The sequence below is a fragment of the Linepithema humile genome, chromosome 4 (assembly GCF_040581485.1).
Source record: "Linepithema humile isolate Giens D197 chromosome 4, Lhum_UNIL_v1.0, whole genome shotgun sequence".
In the NCBI taxonomy this organism is placed as follows: Eukaryota; Metazoa; Arthropoda; class Insecta; order Hymenoptera; family Formicidae; genus Linepithema; species Linepithema humile.
In genome coordinates, this window is record NC_090131.1 from 6,115,297 (window position 1) to 6,134,026 (window position 18,730).

The 18,730-nt window shown below is 33.7% G+C and overlaps 4 protein-coding genes and 1 long non-coding RNA gene across 11 annotated transcripts; 3 read left to right on the forward strand and 2 right to left on the reverse strand.

Moving 5' to 3' along the window:
- Positions 1-58: 58 nt before the first annotated feature.
- LOC105671923 (hatching enzyme 1.2) lies at positions 59-1,512 on the forward strand. The gene is made up of 6 exons (XM_012366474.2): positions 59-192; positions 279-379; positions 441-537; positions 629-758; positions 862-1,058; positions 1,147-1,512. Exons 1-6 carry the CDS (start codon positions 81-83, stop codon positions 1,416-1,418), a joined length of 909 nt encoding a protein of 302 aa, XP_012221897.1. The 5' UTR covers positions 59-80; the 3' UTR covers positions 1,419-1,512.
- LOC105671925 (uncharacterized) lies at positions 1,497-2,767 on the reverse strand. The gene is made up of 3 exons (XR_001100717.2): positions 2,503-2,767; positions 1,953-2,160; positions 1,497-1,625 (listed from the first exon to the last, which is right to left on the reverse strand). It is a non-coding gene; the product is annotated as an uncharacterized lncRNA (long non-coding RNA).
- A 150-nt stretch (positions 2,768-2,917) lies between these two features.
- LOC105671924 (transmembrane protein 170B) lies at positions 2,918-6,129 on the forward strand. 2 transcript variants are annotated; one of them, XR_001100716.2, is made up of 4 exons: positions 2,918-3,342; positions 3,444-3,549; positions 3,649-3,949; positions 4,594-6,129. XR_001100716.2 is itself a non-coding variant. In XM_012366475.2 (3 exons), the coding sequence occupies exons 1-3, from the start codon at positions 3,243-3,245 to the stop codon at positions 3,842-3,844; spliced, it is 402 nt and encodes a 133-aa protein (XP_012221898.1). In that variant the 5' UTR covers positions 2,918-3,242; the 3' UTR covers positions 3,845-6,129. The 2 variants fall into 2 exon arrangements, 1 of the variants encoding a protein (XP_012221898.1); XM_012366475.2 differs by having other exon boundaries at positions 3,649-6,129.
- Ufl1 (UFM1 specific ligase 1) lies at positions 4,160-7,661 on the reverse strand. Its single transcript, XM_012366465.2, has 5 exons — positions 7,429-7,661; positions 6,357-6,934; positions 5,983-6,129; positions 4,542-5,906; positions 4,160-4,459 (listed from the first exon to the last, which is right to left on the reverse strand). Exons 1-5 carry the CDS (start codon positions 7,506-7,508, stop codon positions 4,296-4,298), a joined length of 2,334 nt encoding a protein of 777 aa, XP_012221888.1. The 5' UTR covers positions 7,509-7,661; the 3' UTR covers positions 4,160-4,295.
- An 86-nt stretch (positions 7,662-7,747) lies between these two features.
- kar (monocarboxylate transporter 10-like protein kar) lies at positions 7,748-18,468 on the forward strand. Of its 6 annotated transcripts, none has more exons than XM_067353105.1 (10): positions 7,748-8,087; positions 8,171-8,254; positions 12,914-13,225; positions 15,064-15,215; positions 15,319-15,592; positions 15,868-16,006; positions 16,433-16,598; positions 16,679-16,925; positions 17,034-17,186; positions 17,476-18,468. In XM_067353105.1, the coding sequence occupies exons 3-10, from the start codon at positions 12,961-12,963 to the stop codon at positions 17,742-17,744; spliced, it is 1,665 nt and encodes a 554-aa protein (XP_067209206.1). In that variant the 5' UTR covers positions 7,748-8,087; positions 8,171-8,254; positions 12,914-12,960; the 3' UTR covers positions 17,745-18,468. The 6 variants fall into 6 exon arrangements, with proteins under 6 accessions (XP_067209206.1, XP_012221891.1, XP_012221889.1 ...); XM_067353104.1 differs by lacking the exons at positions 7,748-8,087; positions 8,171-8,254 and adding exons at positions 9,778-10,019; positions 11,565-11,764; XM_012366467.2 differs by lacking the exons at positions 7,748-8,087; positions 8,171-8,254 and adding exons at positions 9,778-10,019; positions 11,565-11,641.
- The last annotated feature ends 262 nt before the right edge of the window (positions 18,469-18,730 follow it).

The following is an 18,730-nucleotide window of genomic DNA, read 5'->3' on the forward strand; positions in this document are numbered from 1 at the left end:
AAAAACCGCGTAAGTTGCAGTGGATCGCAAGAACGCAATTACTAAACTATATATATAATAAAAAATCAAGGAGAAAGAACATGAAGATAAAGCTGTTTTTATGCATATACTTGAGTTGCATAGCGACTGTAATTGCATTACCAATAAATAAAACTGCCATCAACACAATACGTCCCATTGTGCCTAATATAGGTAAGAAATTCATCGATTTTTATCGTGTTATTGAAAAATATTGATGAAAGTTGATTGTCTTATGCAAATTGCAAAATCTTTTATAGTTAAAACATCAAATCAAGATTTATTGCGTCTTTATCAGTCGTCGCAAGATCCAGAAGTCCGTCCCGGCTTGTTTGAAGGAGATATAGCTGTAACTAGTGAGGTACATGTTATTTCTTTTCCCTTTTATTATATTTCCTCTAATATGTTTTATTTTTGCACAGCATTTTAATTATTTGCGCATCGGTTTACGCTGGGACGTCTTTCCAGATAAGCTATGGGAGAACAGAACAGTTCCTTATGTGATAAGTCCTCTATACAGTACGTATGTAAAAATAATTCGATATTATTTAATATTATCTGAAAATAGAATAAAAACTATAAGAGAATAACATATTAAAATTGTTTCCAGATGTTGCGAATTATGAGAAAATATATAAAGCCATCATTTATATGAATTATATGACATGCATCAAGTTTGTTCCCTGGGATGGTATAGCTAAGGACTTCTTGCTCATTTGGCCGATAATGTATCCCAAAGGGTAAACAATGGGTTCTCATTATAAAGCATGGATAATGCTCTCACTGTGAAGGTTGAGAAATGAAAGCAATTAATTTTTTCTGTGCTGTGAAATTAATTTGCAGATGCTGGTCATTTGTGGGCAAATTTGGTGGAGCTCAGATACTCTCCCTGGAACCGCCGGATGAAAAGGGACCGAATTGCTTGGAAAACGAAGGGAGGGCGATACATGAATTAATGCACGCCCTCGGTATTTTTCATGAACACAGTCGTGCTGATAGAGATATGTACATAAACATACATTATGAGAACATTATACCAGGTAATGTTTCTTAAAAATAACTTGTGTAATTATGTTGTATATTTTAAATATTTATAGATTTTCTTATTGGCTTCATTATCTTGTTTAGAATTTCGATCAAACTTCAACAAGCAATCTCCGGAGAATGCAACATACAGCTATGAATACGGATATGACAGCATAATGCATTACGGCAGCTACTTTTTTAGCATTGATCCTACGAAACAGACTTTGACACCGAAAATGTCCAACATCACGATTGGTCAACGAAAAGCGATGAGTAAAACCGATTGCCTGAAACTGAACAATCTTTATGGATGTTTGGACAAATCAGAGGAAGCACAGATTTATTATAATATTTGCAAAACGTTAGGATTATAGGATAAAAATAACTTTTAGAGATACTAATGTTTGGACAATAAAAATTACAAAGGTAAAGAAATATAAATTGATACGCAATCTGTTTTCCAATTTATATTAGAATTTATCAAATTTTTTTACATTGATGTACAATAATGATACATTCTTTTCGTTTTTACAAGAATGATGGCATCTAGATTATTGATCTCCTGCAACAGTTTCCACAATCTGAAATTAACACAAAATTATGGATATTAAAATTTGACTTGTGAAATTTGTTTACAAAATTATAAAAGCTACAATATTGTCAGTTCTTCTTAGAGGTAAATATGTGTGGTAAAATCACAGTTTATCATATAACATAATCATCATATATATTTAACAATAATTTACTATATATTAAGTTACAAAACTTAAGAGAAATTATCATTACTTATAACTTTTGCAATAAGATTGCATTTATATTCTATTTGCATTGCTAATATTTTTTCGATTACACTGTATTTTTAATTTAATATTTACATGTATAATAAATTTAAAAGTATAAGGATTTACCTCATTATTCAAGTTTTGAACTATCTTGATAGTAGAAATAAATTTCTTTCTCAAAATAGCATTCTTTACAGCTTTCTACAAGCTTCTGAAACGCATGCTGGAAAATATTTTCTGACAAACTTCTTTAATGCTGTGGCTGCATTTTTCATCTCTTGATGTCTTTTACTTCATATTCCAACATGGCTGTAGCGAGAAGAACAGGAAAAGCCTTAAAATAAATTAAACATTTCTTAGAGGTATACACTTAAATATTTAATATAATAATTATAAAACGTGCCAAATACAAATTTATTGACACAAGCATAAAATTTCAAAAATATGTTTAAGAATTAAGAAATTGTGGGGAACTTAGAGAAACGGCTCCAGACAGTAAAACGTGTGGATTCCGAAGGCAAATTCCCCCATTACTTTACCTCCCACAAGCATTCATGCTCTATCGATATACTAAATAGAGGCATGCCAAAATGAGAGGATATTATAAATCGATCTTAAGTAAGTATTTAATCCAAATTGCAATCTTCTATAAATTTTATAAATTTGTTCTACTCACATGCTGAATTATTCGTAATGGCTTCGATCCCCAAAACAGGATGCTGCCCACGTGCATCATGGTTATAAGCGTCGAAATTAGAAAATCGTATTTAAAATATCAGAATATTTCTGATATTTAGCGTGCGAAAAACTTCTGATAACGCTTAACTTTAAGAACTTCGCGACTAAATGGAAAACACAAGATAACTCGCAGGATTATATCAGTAAGTTACGACACAAGGATACGAGAGAACGTCCTACTCGTCCCGTTGCTAATTGTGGAAAGAAAGACCGGGACTAACCGGAACTGCCGCAATAATGCTAAACGGAAGTATTTTGACCACGTGATCACACGAGTTTGCGTAGATGAAAATATCATTATACGCATGATTGAAATATTTTCATTCTTGCATGTGGCAGACCTGCAAACAACGATTGCCAACCGAAAGACGACGAATAGTCAACTTATAAACGGCGAATAATGTTGTACTGTTGACTGACATTTGAATTCCTTCAATTATTTTACGCCACTTTATCGAGGATGAATATCCATTTATATGATTATTATTACCACTGTCTCTCTTACGCCGCAACTGTGATGTTAGTTAATAATTCTGGAATAATTTCTTAACGATGTTTTAATTGTCACTATAACCTTAGCGACAATTGTCAAATTAGCATAAAAGAAACAAAAAATTCGCACGTCTCACGTAAAAACTATTTGGAAAGTCTCTCTCTCTTTCTCTCATCGATGCGTAAATGGATACGCAAACGGATATCAATTTAGTGCGACCGCAAATGGCATTACGAAATATGAACTCTGGCAATATATTTTATATGCCTTTAACATCGTTCGCAGGTACATAATCACATCTACACGCACAACTTATTATAAAATGCAATCAAATTTTATCTATATAAAAATTTATAACAAAGTCTAATGTTTATCTTATTTCACAGAAATGTGGTATCAAATATTTCTATGGGCTCTATTCTCTTCAATATTTGTGCATACAATTGCTGGCGCTATTTGTTTCGCCACTTTGCGACAGCACAAATATGGCAAGTATGTATAAGATTTAATAGTTATTTATGAATTGCATGATTATATGCACTTGAATATATGCGAATGATACACTTAATTGTCATATATTTTTCTTTACAGATTTTTTCCGCTACTTATTATAATAATGGGCGTATTGTTACCACTAACATCAGGTGTTGTTAGTTCAGCAGCAGTTGCCTTTGTGTATAGAGCATCCGGTTATCAAATGCCACCCTTGTATGCAATGTTTTGGGGCATTGGACAAACCGTGTTACCAGTTTGCGTCGGATTTACGCGAATCTTAGCAACTTTATAAACCAAGATTGCAAGGACTGCATTTTGTGATATTTATGTGTATATACAAGAACAGCTATCAAGTGTCTTCTAAGTTATACATATAGGAAAATATGTACATATGTAGGTGAGTTTATCATTGTAAACATTCAGTTACATTGATATTTATCATTGGATTTATTGTAAAAATAATGAAAATTGTAAGTGCAATTAACATGATAAGTATTAGGAGAATTTTATATCATAAGACAAGTGCATTTATCAAATATTAGGATAGAAGCACCATGATATCAATAAATTTGTTCGCGGTCATGGGAGAGATTTTTTTATATTACTCTATTATACATCCTATATTTTATTATAAAATACAACCATGATTTGTTATATAACAAATACCTATATAACATGAAGCTATTTTACATTATTTATGTTATAATGTGATGTTATTATTTAATTCTATTGCGTAATCCCTCTCAAGACTTGTCCGTTCTCATGTGTTGCTTGAAATTATTGGCAATGCTTTTTATATCCATCAATCCTTCTTCCAAGCGCTTGGAAACTTCTTCCTGATCCAAGCGGTTGGAAACCTCTTCTTGATTATCCGTATTACGAGATCCTAGTAAACGAACTACTAAATCTGTGCAAAAAAAACATTTTTTTTTGTTAATTAAATTAACTATATAAAAATTCTTTTCTTTAATTTTTAGATCTTTACATACCATAGTATCTAAAAAGAGTTGTCATTGTATCAGGTTCTAACTGCTTTTCTAGGAAGGCAAGAACATTTGCTACGTGTTTGCCGGACATGTACAAGGCGTTTTGCGTGACACCAGTGAAAAGCACGCTTGTGGCCAGATGCAATGCCAACGCGGGATCTTGCGTTGCGTTCAACTTCTCCAACAAAGCTTCCGTATGAGCGTGCACCTGCGGCCGTTCCTTCTTCTTATCATACTTCTTCAGAACCAAAGAACAAGCTGCCATCGCTCCGTCGACAGTGTTCAGAAAATCCTCCACCGAATGCGACATCACCGTTTTATGGACAGCGCTTAGCGGTTCCTTCACATCTGCAGGTAATTCAAGCAATAATTTTTGCCTCGTCTCTGTGGTAAGATTTTCTGCTACTTGCAGCATATTCTGTTGAGCGGCTAATTTGAATACACTTGTTACAAAATCAATGCCTAGAGACTTCAACAGATATTTAGCTAGCAGACCTTGATCCGTCTCGTTTAAATGCTTGATGCCTTTGTTAAATATTCGAATATTCGTTATCAGAACATTCAGGCGCTCGCTGATTTCACTCAGATTTGTAGTTCTGTTGTCTTGTTGCGCCAACTGCTCTGCTAATGATAACGCAGTCTTGTTCAGTTTCTGTTGCAATTGATGCGCCAATTCGTCTACGAATTCTTCGATCGCGGATATGTTCTCATCCTTTATAATTTCCGCTCTCACATCCTGCACGGATATTAGGGTAATCTCATCTTTTCCGACTGTGGTCTGTCTCGTCTCGTCTTCATCAGATTCATTGTCCTGCATTTTTCCTTGAAGATATTTCTTCTTCGTCGACTTCGTCTTAGTTTCCCTACCTTGGCTACCGCCACCCGCTTTGCCAATAGCTGCCTTTTTCCGTCGTTCCTCTTTTCTACTACTCCCTTTACTCTCTGTCACTGGATCCGCCGACTTGGATTTTACCCTATTTTCAGCAATAGATTGAATCCATTTTCCGCTAGCTACCATTTCGCGAGCCTTTTGTTCCGCTACCGTTTCCAAGGACTTAGTTAAGTCTTGTAAGAATGCATCAGATACCGCAATTGTCTTTGCGTATATATGAACATTAGCCTTCGTTTTCTTTGTAGCTAACTTGAGGAGAATTTCCGCGTCCTCGTCGCTAAATACAGATGGTAAAAGAGGGTAAATATCGACGAAGGAACCGGTTGCGATGATCTCTTCGATGTTGGCATCGACCTGATCCATTACCACTGTTCCCACAGCAACTGATTTTAGGAAGATCATGTTCTCTTTTGGAAAATGACGTTTCACGAAACCTGATGGATCTGATATCCCGAGTCTTGTGAGCGCATCATATTCTAAAAAAATAAAAGTAGATTTGATATCGTGATATATCGAGATTTTCTAAAAATTCTTGTAAATCTTATACTTTACCTAAATATCCGTTCTGCTTGTAAAAGTTTTCAACCCACTCGTTCTGACTTTTAGAATATATAGTAGGTATATAAATGCTATTTCCACCCTGTTTTCCAGTTACAACACCAGGTACTTGTTTTACTTCTTGCAAGCTATCCAGGATTGCTATACGTATACACAATACGATAAGATAAATAAGAAGCTTAAGTACAATATTATAAAGACTAATGAAGAGCAATAGATTTAAATAAAGAAAAATGTGACTTGATGAATATAATTGTTTGATATGTTGAACATAATTTAATAACATAGAAACAAAGCAGTATTCAATGAAAAATATTGGAAAACTTATTGATAATATTTTCATATTACAATTCTGCAGAGTAACTTACAGAAAAATATCCTTTCTGGGACGCCACACTGTCCTAATATTGCGGATAATGGCGTAGGTTTTGTAATAGCAGACAAGGCGCCTCTAATCTTTGTTTTATTTCTAGTAATGAAGCTTTCAGTATAAAAGAGTTTAGGATCTTGAGAATCTTGTGTGGCATGTATTATCTTTCCAAGTTCTTTCTCAATAACCGATTGCAAGAAATCTGATGGTAAATCATAAGTAAGTGTCAACTCTGCTACATTGAGAGAACCATGCTGTACAAGTTTGTCGTTTATTTCTTCTGCAATTTTATTTATATAACTCTTATCAATGAGTTGCCCCAATACAACTTTCAGTCCTCTATCGTGCTTTTCGATATCTGCTACTATTTTAGTTATGTGTGACAAATTTACATTAAGAATTTGCGCCAGGTCGACTAAACTAACTTTTCCGCCATGAACATACAGCTCATCTTTGATTTCCTTCCCAAGATACTCAGGAGTTACATATTCTTTGCCATCATTGGTAAATATAACATCCAAAAGCTTGTTTTCTATCAAAGTTGTTATAATCTCTATGCAGTTTCGCTCAGAAAGTCTGAAAAATATGCATTTAATTATATTAGATCATTGTAAAAGTTAAATATTATTTATAATCACATACAAAAAATCATTTTTTAAATTTTTATGTATATTTTATAACATTATTATCCTTATTTCAAAGTAATATATTTTATATCACTTTAAGATAATACAAGAAAATTTAGATCATGAGTGATAGTTGCAAAAATTAGATGTATTTTTATTAAAACATTAAAATATAATAAAATTGATTTTTTAATTTAAATTTAATATAAAAATAGATTCATTAAATATTATTATCAATGCCATATGTTTAAATGTGCTCTCACAAACTATTATAATATAAAACTATGCACGAGATATGAATCAAATAACAAGACACAACCGATAATTTTAATACAATTTATTCCTGGCCCTAAAATATGTATTTACAACTATTTTACAATTATTTGTTATGCTTCACTGTCAGAGTAAATTAGGTTAATCCAGATTGTAGCAAATGTCTCATACTTTTGTAAAGTTGAGGTGAGCTGTGCTTTCTGGAAATCGGCGGCAAGCCTCTTAACTTCTTCCCAATCCACGCTGGTCATCTTCCAAATTGTTTAATTGGTACAGTTTTTACATTAAATATAATGAAACGTGACGTTGAGAAACGTTACATGTAAAAATTTATTCCATTATTCATCTGACTTATAGTAGACTCGTACTATACTTTCAATTCAAGCACAACGACTGTGACGCCTCGTAATGGAATCTACTGGAAGTAAAAAAAAATGTAAAAAAAGTAAGTAATAAAAAATTTTCGTTTAGAATAAGAAAAAAATAGGAAAGAGAAAAAATATAAAAGTAGAAAGAATTAATATATATATGCTCGATTATGTATCAAAAGGCATTGATATTGTATTGGTAAAGCAGTGCATCGGTTTTTCAAGCTTCGTGAAATTACTGGAGGATGTCGCCACCTTGCATTTAAAGGGGTTGGCACCCCTTTGACTCCGAACAGTAATGAAGCAATACTCCTTGGTGTTCCGTCTCTTTCACATTTGTCTTGTTCGTGCGAGATGTTACATAACCTGCTTTATATTTCGTGCACAGGGCACAAAATACGCGGGCGCATACGAGCTTGCGCGAAACCGCGCAACGGCAGGAGGCAGAATTTCACGTAGCCGGTGCATGTCACTCGATCGGGATCATGTTGTCCAACATCCCCAGAGCCCAACGTCGATAACACAACGTCATTTGTTGATTTTAGGCCTAATCGGAGTTTTTCGTGGCAGTGACATTCAGCTCCAAGCTCATTTAGTATGGTGGAGATTAGGCGTATGCGTTTCTTGCGGTATGTTACGATCGATCGCATTCTAACACATGGTCTACAATTTTAATCGATGTTTTTTTGATATCAATCAGTTAATCAATGAATCACTGAGTCAGGGACACATTCAGTTAGATAAGCCGCCCGAAAATCGTTTAAAGTTCTCATTTTTTTGTTCTCATTCCTATTTAGAATCGCTGTAAAAAGTACTTGACACCGTTATAGTTTTATAATTACTGCTTAAAGTGATAAACATATAAAGCTTATTAAATTTATCTTGTTAATTGCTGCTAATTAAGTATCTCTAAATTTATTTTTCTAATACAAAGTCTCAAAATACACAGGATGCATTTCTTGAATCTTGGAAAGTAATTTGTAAATTAAATATGTGCAATAATTATATAAAACTTAATAAGCTTTACATAAATATCTCATTAAAAGTTCATACATTAAAGATCTGCATTAATTAACTTGTGAAAAATCTAATTTTATATTTAATCTGTATTTTTAACTGTTTTTTTATTAACTTTTTTTCTATAAAAGAAAGATACTTAAGAAGTTATTAATAATATTGTGGACACATACATGAATCATATAAGATGATAAATGATAGTTTGAAACAATATACGTTTCCTGTCATACATATTTGCTATCATCATTTTATATTGTCATACTTATGCAAATGAGACTTATCTTTTAATATATTTTAGAATTATTTGCTATAGCTACATATAATATCTAAAGGCCTGATCTGAGCTTAACTTTTAAAATTATGGCCAAAACAACAATCTTTGCTAATATCTAAAAATTAAGAAGTCTTAGAATTTCAAATACAATACTAGTAGCATGCAAATGCTTTGTCAAGGACAAAATAGGATCACAAGTCAAAACATGTACTTTTTCTTTAAAGTATCCGCTTTTTAATACCACATTTTTTTCCTTCCTAGCTTCCTATTTTTTTTTAATTACAAATTATTTAACTATCGGTATTAATTTAATGATTAATTTTAGGAGTGTCCGGGCCATTTCCATCGAATTCGCCTTGAGAGTGAATGATCGTACTGCGTCGTCGCAGAAATCGATAAAAATTAATAGATTCAATTGGACTCAATCCTGTTCGTATTGAAGTATTCGACGATCAGAATTCTTCAAGGCTTTTCACGTGGCGTCCACGTGGTCTTCGTCGTCTTCTCTCTCGGTTCGCTCTATTCTCTCCGCGTTTTCGGCGTCGGGACACCGATGCGAAACGCGTAGAAATACTACAGCGTATCGCGCGATCCTAATATGCGTATGCGTGCGTGCGAGTAAATTTCTTCCGACCGAACCCGCGCGTCACCGACCGCCGCGTCTATTCACGCTGGCCTATCGTTATCGCACCGCCTCTGTCTTCGTCTTTCTCTCTCTCTCTCTTTCTTTCTTACTCTTCTTTTTATTCACGCTATGGCCGTTCCGTCTTTCTGTCGCCTCTTTTCCCCGCTCTGTTAGCGACTCTCTTCGCGCATTAGTATGTTCTCTTGTAACTTTCGACCTCTCGCTCCTGTTCGCAGCCAAACATCGGTTGCGTCCTTAGTTTACGTTCGACGGCGCGATCGGTCGGTTGGTCCTCGAGGGCGATTAGTCGGGCGCTTTGTGTTTTCTTCTTTCTTCTAGTCTCCCCCTCTCCCTTTTGCCGTCGCCGCCGACGTCATCTTCCTCTTCGGAGCCGGCGCGATTCCGAAGAAGTTGGTGAACCGTCAGACATGTGATACACCCAGCACTCCGCTGCCACGCTCGAGGATCGTCTGCACCGGTAAAACTATTAGACACACATTTCTGACTATTTCTACCCGCGTACCATTTCTTGCTCGAACCAAGCCGTTTAACGACCGGGCCTTGCTTGGTTTTGAATTAAATTTCAATCAATTTAATACAAGCTACTGCAGCAATTAATTTACAAAGTAAATTTAATCGAGTTATTAATTTGATTAATGTATTAATTAGCTTGATAAAGTTGGAGTGAGATTTGGAGTGAGGTCTCCTGTTCCAAGAACGCACTTCATATATCAAGCGTCGCTTGATGCAAGGTCAAAAAGATCTCCGGGCCATGTACGAATATCTTAATATAGCCGGCGTTTGTTTGATGATTGTTTGACCACGTGCGCTTAACAATTACTTTCTGCGTGAGCTGATGCAATAACATGGCTCTTAGAACCCTGTTAGAAGCCATACCAACTGCATTTTCTGTATATTTCTCAATTTTATTCACATAATTAGTGTTTGGCTAATGAAACGAAATAATTCACGGAAAGTGGAGTTGATCAGTTTGGCTTTTAGATGACTTATACTTTAGATGACTTTGCGCAAAAATTACTTATTACTTAAAAAAAAAAAAAAAACAGTTTTTGCCAAAGCTGAGTTATAAAATTATCTTCTCAAAACACAAAAGATATCGTACGCTCATTAATATTTTAATTTTCGAACCACAAGTTTTTGAGATAAGGAGAATTCTTTGTATATTTTGCGTATTTTTTGCAATCTTATTTGCTGTTTTCGAAGCATAATTTCAGGCCTTAATTACGAGTAATTGATTGTGTACAGTTCTACACGTGTATATATCAAGTAACCTTCAATTTTTTAAAACTTTGAAAACATGAACAACTTTAATGAAGGTAAAGAATCCTTATTTACATTGGACGATGTTCTGACATATATTATTTATTATTTCTCAATACAAGTAAAATCTAATAAAAATACAAATAAAAGAATTATATTTATCTCAGACAATTTTCAATTTGTTTAACATTTAAATATGCAAAAACATTTGTTTATATACAAATTAACAAAAGCTGCATAAATTATATCAAAATTTTTTTTTTTAATGTATTTTTTTCTTTATATTGTACTTTACTTGATTTTCGAAATTAATGATCGCTTTATTCCTTTGTCAATATAATTTACTTTTTCTCTTATTGTGATTTTTATTTTATTTTATTATCTAAATACTAATCATGTGAATGAAATTGAGAAATGTACAGAAAACGCAGTTGATTGGTGTGACTTCCGAGAGACTCTACATTTTATTGCATCAGCATTGCTCGTGTCAAAAGTAACTGTTAAGCGTACGTAGTCAAACACAATTTTTAAGTATACAGAATGAAGTTTATTCATCATTTATTAAGCGAATATGAAATGATCTACTTCATATCTACTTCATTCACACTCAAGTCTGATAACGACGATTCAACTTCGTGGATAATTTTAGATATGTTTCATTCATTATCATCTTCTTCGTATATTCTGCTGCATTATAATTTACGATGCACAAAGAAGAAGATTATATTTATTTTGATTTCAGTTTTGAGAGAATCTACGAAAGAGCGCGTGACGAGAGTGCGCAGTGATCGATGCGATGTCACACAGGATTATGATATTGTTAAGGACTATTAAACGTTTGACTCGAGTGTCAAGTAACATCAAGCTTGTGGCGTTATATCGTGAAACATGGTGGATAATAACATTACGCGAAATCTCGAGATCGTAATTTTTTAAATTGGAGTACGGCTGTGTAACTCTCTTTCCGCCATTTAAGCAAAAATAGAGAAAAATTTGGATTTAACGAACTCGATTTTTTCACGAATTTGTGAGAGATGCGATATTCGAAACTTGCTTCGTGAAAATTACGAAAATTCTTGGATTGCACACTACGCGAAAGCTATTCCTGTAATATAAGCTTACACTTTATCGTCAGCGAATAATGATTCCAGTTTCACATGTAGACAGTGCATATTGCTGCGAAGTTGCTTGAAGTGACATTTCTACATATATTGCAACAATAACATAAAATCCAGAATTAATTTAATAGCTTACTAAAATCAATTTCAAGTAAATTGTTACTTATATATAGCTCTTTGGGAATTAAATGCATCTTTTTAAGACACATTGTTACAAATTGCATTCATGTAATCAATATCTATTAGATATTTTGTTTTTTCTCAGCTATCAAAATTTATATTTTATTAATACGTCTAGCGTTTAAATTATTGATGCATAAATCAAGCTTCAAAAGATAATCACTTTTTCATAAATGTATATCATGTATATATTTCGATTCCGACAAATTAATATAAATAGAAAGTTAATTAATTTAATTAATTAATATGGATAGAGTCAATTAAAAGTTGTAGGTATAATTAATTATTGTACACATAGTCGATCTTATATCAATGCGTATCAAATCGGTGAGACGTTAGTCAAATGGCGAATTAGTTAAATGGCTAAGCTCTGCAGTCTTTGAAGCTGCATCGTCCAGCTTCAAAGACTTATCAAGCTCACATCGCAGACTTTTGTGTAGCTTACGGAGCAGTAAATGCGATGTGTTGCGTATCTCTCGACTGATGTTCAGTATGTTCGGCACTCATACATACTCGATTATTATTTACATATACTTTCAGAATTTTCCAATGAGTTCGCGGATTCTAGATAGCAGATGTAGAATGCGTAGAGGTGGAATTTATGGCACAAGGAAAAATAACAAATGAAATGTAGTATAATTATATCTCTCGAACCGATATCATACTTCGATTCGGGAGATTTCGCATGTTGTCCATTTTTTTTACTTAATTGATTGCGTTATAATACATAACTTAACTCGTATTATAATTTAAAGATTTAAAAAAATTAATTACATTTGTCGGATGTTTATAGATATCTTTTAAGACGTCAATAGTTGACGAACATCACTGTCGATAACAATGACGACCGAAGAGGAAACCGGAAACACTGAAAGCTTCGCTTTGGAAAACCATGCCGATCGCACAGCAGCGGACGATGCAATTAATTTGGCCGACACGGCTTCGGAACCGCCCGACGGCGGCCTCAGAGCCTGGATGATCATGATCGGCAGTTTCACGATCAACGGTGTGCTCTTCAGCATCATCAACACGTATTCCCTTATCTATTCGGAGCTGCAAAAACGACTGACGGAAGCCGGAGAAACCGAAGTGTCCTCCAAGGCGGGTAAGATTCCCAAAATTTCAAAATAATTGTTGCTTTTCTACTTTACTTGTATTCTTATGCGACTTTTGATGCTGATTTTAATTAATTATTGCCAGTAAGAATTATTGATCTGAGTTGTAAATTATAAAACAATAATGTATGCATATGTTTCAAAGACTAGATGTTGAATGACTGATTTTATTGGGTATACTGAGAGATTGTTTAAAAATCTCGATAACATTTAATAGCTTGGAGATTTTTTCTTCTAGAATTTTATCGAGATTACGATGGTTATTTATCGCTCTTGAGAGCATCAAAGTATTTACTTCAAATCAAGCAGTCTTGTGATCTTAGATCTCATTGGAAATGTTAGTTATTATAACCTGTAGCGCTTTTCACTTTGATTTGCGTAGTGTTTTTCATATAATAATTTATGATAGCTATTAACTTATATATATATATATATATATATAACTTATTTAACAACATAAATAGATCTTTTGTTATTTAAATTCTTCAAATAAGCAACGCAGATACAGCATAAACATCTTATATAATTAAATTTGAAAGAATTTCCTGGTTTCCTTATTTATTAATAAATATTGATATTTCATAAGTTATGAAATATGAAATGTTGACATATTTGATAAATCATGACACTTAACAAACCGACAAGTTTTTATATAATATTTTGTCAGCATGTGCGTTTCGCGATTTTATTACATTTTTATTCACGGAACTGTTACAGATAATACAACTGATTGTGAGTGTCATCGTGTTTTTGCAATAACAGCCTTCAACTTGCTAAAATTGTAACAACTTTTTAATATCGCAGCGACCTTACAAAACTCCGATAATTAATTACATCACGTCGCAATATATATCGCATTAATGATACATGTGTTAATATGATATACATCTCAAGATTAAAACTGATTATTCAAATTATTTATATTGATTCAAATGTGATCGTAACTTTTCGTAACTTTTACGCAGGAAAGATTTGCAAAAGATTCGCAGCGAAGTAATTCGCTATTTTATGATTATATCGCAACTTTTCAACGCGTCCGTAGATGGATATTCGAGAGGCTTACGACCGCAAGTACACGCGGTTCATGAACCTTATTATCTGAATGTTTCTAAAAGAGGAAAAGATATTAATTTTTCTATTTTGATAACACTGTATCAGTTACGCGAACGACGTCTTACTCTTATCATTGTAGAGAGATGACGCATTTCTCTTCGTTTTGCACTTTTCTTGTTCGAGTTATTAAACCGAATCGAAGGAAAGGATTATCCGATAGGCGTATAAATTCAAAACAACGAGACGAGATTAATTGTTTACACGGGCAGCGCCCTTAAATAAGGGAACTAAATTGTTCGACAATTAGACAGGCATTTATAGTAATAGGGGTTAATTCATACTACTTGTTGATGCTGCTTGATCAACTTAATCATTCTTGTTACAAAAAAAATGTAATTCATAAATTGCCGACCTAGATACGCGCTATTAATTTGCAACGTGCGCCCGATCGGTCGCTATGATCTCGTTTATCTGCCTATTATTGTCATACGCAATTATTTACTGTCTTAAGGTTTCAATTATCTCTTTGTTATGTTCAATGAAATAATGAGTCTGTCTAGTGAATACTGATAATTGCTTGTATATTGTTGACGATAATATGAATATCCCAGAATTTTCGGATTTCGAGGAGCAGAAATTCTTTGGCTAAAAATTGCTCTTTTACATGAATATAAAAAATATCGACAGATTTTTCGAGTTGAAAATTATCTCTTCAATTTGGCTCAAAAAAATCACATTGTACTATTCATTAATTAACTCTGTGAAATATTTTCAGCTTTAGTTGGCTCGCTGACTATAGGAACTACATTCTTCCTGTCGCCGGTCGCCGGCATAATGACAGACAAATTCGGCATTCAGATGACTACTTTTGTGGGAGGTGCAATCGCGTCAACCGGTTTATTTCTCTCCTCGCTGCTGATTAATAGGGTAAACACTTTGACGGCGATGAAACGTCGTGACTTAAAAATAACTTGTTGCAAATAACTTGCTTTTACAGAAACATATGTAATTTGCATTTTATTTATATTAGGTGGAACTGCTTTATTTAACGTACGGCGTTATGTACGGACTTGGTGCGAGTCTCGCTTACACTCCGAGTCTTGTAATATTGGGCCACTACTTCAAAAAGTATCTGGGTTTGGTGAACGGTATCGTCACGGCTGGAAGTTCCGTATTCACGACACTTATTCCTTTTCTGATGGAACTCTTGCTGCGACGTTTGGGTCTAGAAGGAACGCTGAGAAGCATGGCCATGCTCACCGCCATCATTATGGCTTGCGCTATACTTTTCAAACCGATACCGTGTAAGCTGCCCTTAAAATCTGCAAGCATTTATGATATTGTCGATATATATATATATTTTTTTTTTTAGTTATAATAATGTACGAAGATTGTTTGCAAGTTTGGAGAATTTTATAAAGTTTGCAAAATCCGTTTTATCTTTGCAATTAAAATATCATGCATAATAACTTTGATATAATATAAAATTGTAGTTTTTGCTGCATTTTAAGGTCATTTAGAGTTCATGATAATTGCAATTTAACGATTGTCATATCAATAAGTATTTTCTTTCTTTTAGTGAATCTGCCGCAGCAAGACAAACCGCAACCCACGAGAAAATCATTGCGGAGTCGTTTGAAAGAATTTGTGAACGTATCTATCTGGAAGAAAAAACGATACGTCGTGTGGGCTAGTTCTATTCCTCTTGCTATCTTTGGGTGAGTTGATCGTTTACAGAATTATTAGCGCTCAGCCCCAGTGACTTTATGATTACGGATGCGAATACGTAGTAGCATAAAATGCTTTATCTCGCCTTGTGGTATGCAAATAGCAATTGTCGCAAAAAGTAAACTGATACAGATAATCCCAATAAATCATTATAATCGTCAACCAATCGTTGTCTGATTATTTTTATCTTCGAGGTTTCTTTTTTTGTTTTGTAATGACATTTCGAGTCTTTCCTCTGAACTTTGTCTGCTCATAAATTGTAAGAAGTAAATTACATAAACATGCAAATATCACTGTCGTCGTCCTCTCGCTCATTTAAATGCAGAGTCGAAAAATAATCAGACAACGATTGGTCGACAATTATAAGAACCTGCGAGTCTTGTACAGATACTGCAACCGTTAATAATTTATTCCAGATATTTCGTCCCGTATGTTCACATAGGCAAATTCGTGGATACAACTTTTAAGAACGCGGATGGCAAGCTACCAGTCATGTGCATCGGCATCACTTCCGGTATTGGTCGATTATTTTTCGGCTACATTGCCGACTTCCCGAAAGTCGACCGAATATTGTTGCAGCAGGTGAGCCTCGCATTACAGGAATTTTTAATTCACATTCTTATTAAAAGAATACTTAAATGCAAAACTACTGTTTGTCTCAGATCTCATTTATAAGTATCGGTATTCTCACGATGCTCCTTCCGTTCACTAAATCCTTTTACGTACTCCTGGCTATCTCCCTGGGCATGGGACTGTTCGATGGATGCTTCATATCATTACTTGGACCGATCGCGTTTGATATCTGTGGACGCAACGGCGCAACTCAGGCCATCGGGTTCCTCCTAGGGATGTGCTCTATACCTCTAACAGTTGGTCCACCAATTGCAGGACTCCTGTATGATCACACCGGTAATGTCCTTGATGCTTCATCGAAGGAATTTTCAACTTCAATTTTATATTACGTATAATTTCTTCATGTGTCCCACTAACAAAATATATTACGTTTGTTAATATTAGGTTCCTATGATCTGCCTTTCATGTTAGCCGGCGTTCCTCCAATAGTGGGAGCGTTGACGATGTTTTTAATCAGGTGCGTTAAAGAGAATCGGAATGAAAGCTCAAGCGATTCCACGGAGAATCCTCCCCTGACCAAAACGGAATGCCAGAATGGTTGGTAGAACAGGTACCTATATCATCAATTCTAATTTTCATTACTGTGTTACAATTGTAGCTATTAGAAGCAAGCTAGAGCAAAATTTTTCTGTTTGTGTATCGCTCTTGATTAGAAAGCATTTTTTATTATAGTCCTGTGTGTATTACACAAAATATAGTTTAGAATTAAATGAAGAAAAAAATGTGCTTTTGTGCAATTGTATGTAATTAATCATGTAGAATTGCTTTTATCGTATATTCATCGATGTTTAATCACATTCTGTTTTTGAAATTATTAAATTTGCAGGGGAGATGAGAAGTAATGGTTTCCTACCGAGATCTGTTACTGAGCTGAAAAAACCAACAGAGCAAAATCCATCATTGTTTCAGCGCCATCCTGTCAGAGCAGAAACTGAATTGCAGGAATGTTCAGTACACTATAATTGCGGACGCGAATATGATGACTATCATAGATATTCAGAGAGCGTACCTTTGCTTCGAGAGAAAAGAGCTTTGCAACCGAGTACGAGTTTTTATCAACGAACAGCGCAATCATCGATGGTTCTCACATTCTAAACTCACATTTTGACGTCACAAATGTTTTTTTTTTTGTGAAATTTCATCGCTCATACTTTATAATCGTTAAATTTCATTAAACTTTCTTCAGTGAGAAATATTGTTTTTTAATAATACAGTATACGATGGATACATCTATTGTAACAAATGTGTATATATTATAATTATATATAATATTATATATATATAATAATATTATATATATATAGCAAAAATTAAAATATATACATATTCGTTACGATAGATGTATTTTGCGTATATATTATATATATAATATTATAGGCATTAAATACTATAATATTATATTTACACACACACACACACACACACACACACACACACACACACACACACACACACACACACACACACATTAAAATTTATTATAACGATTGTTAAATTAGGAGGGTTAAACGGTAAAATGTATTTTTTTAAATCTTGCGCTCCGGAAGATATCAATTACTGTTATATCAATTTTAGCGTGTTCCAAAATATGTAGCTAATTTTTGGAAAGACGTACTTATACTAAAATGATCAATTTAAGCTTTCCAGCTACTAGTCGAAACAACGAAACATCGAACGTCAGTGACAAATAAAAGCATTAATATAATCAATGATTTAAATTTTAAATGATATATTTATTAAAACTATATTTGATTAATAAAAAAAAAAAATAAAAAGCTGTTAACTATTATACAATTATAGTATAATATCAATCTAACTAGAGCTATCTCAATTAGAACGTGCCTATTAAAATTAAGAACGTTATTATAACAAAACACTAATTTTGCTAAAGTAAGCAATTAATTAGGAATAGTAATAATACTCAAAAAATGTATTCTTGTAAAATGAAAAAATAGATATATAAGTTACGTTTTTGCAAAAAAAAGTCCACGTGTGACACGTGCCAAATATATGTTAACGCAGATGAAACTTCTACAGAATTGTTGGTTTTAAATATACGATAGTATTAAATTATTGTTGAA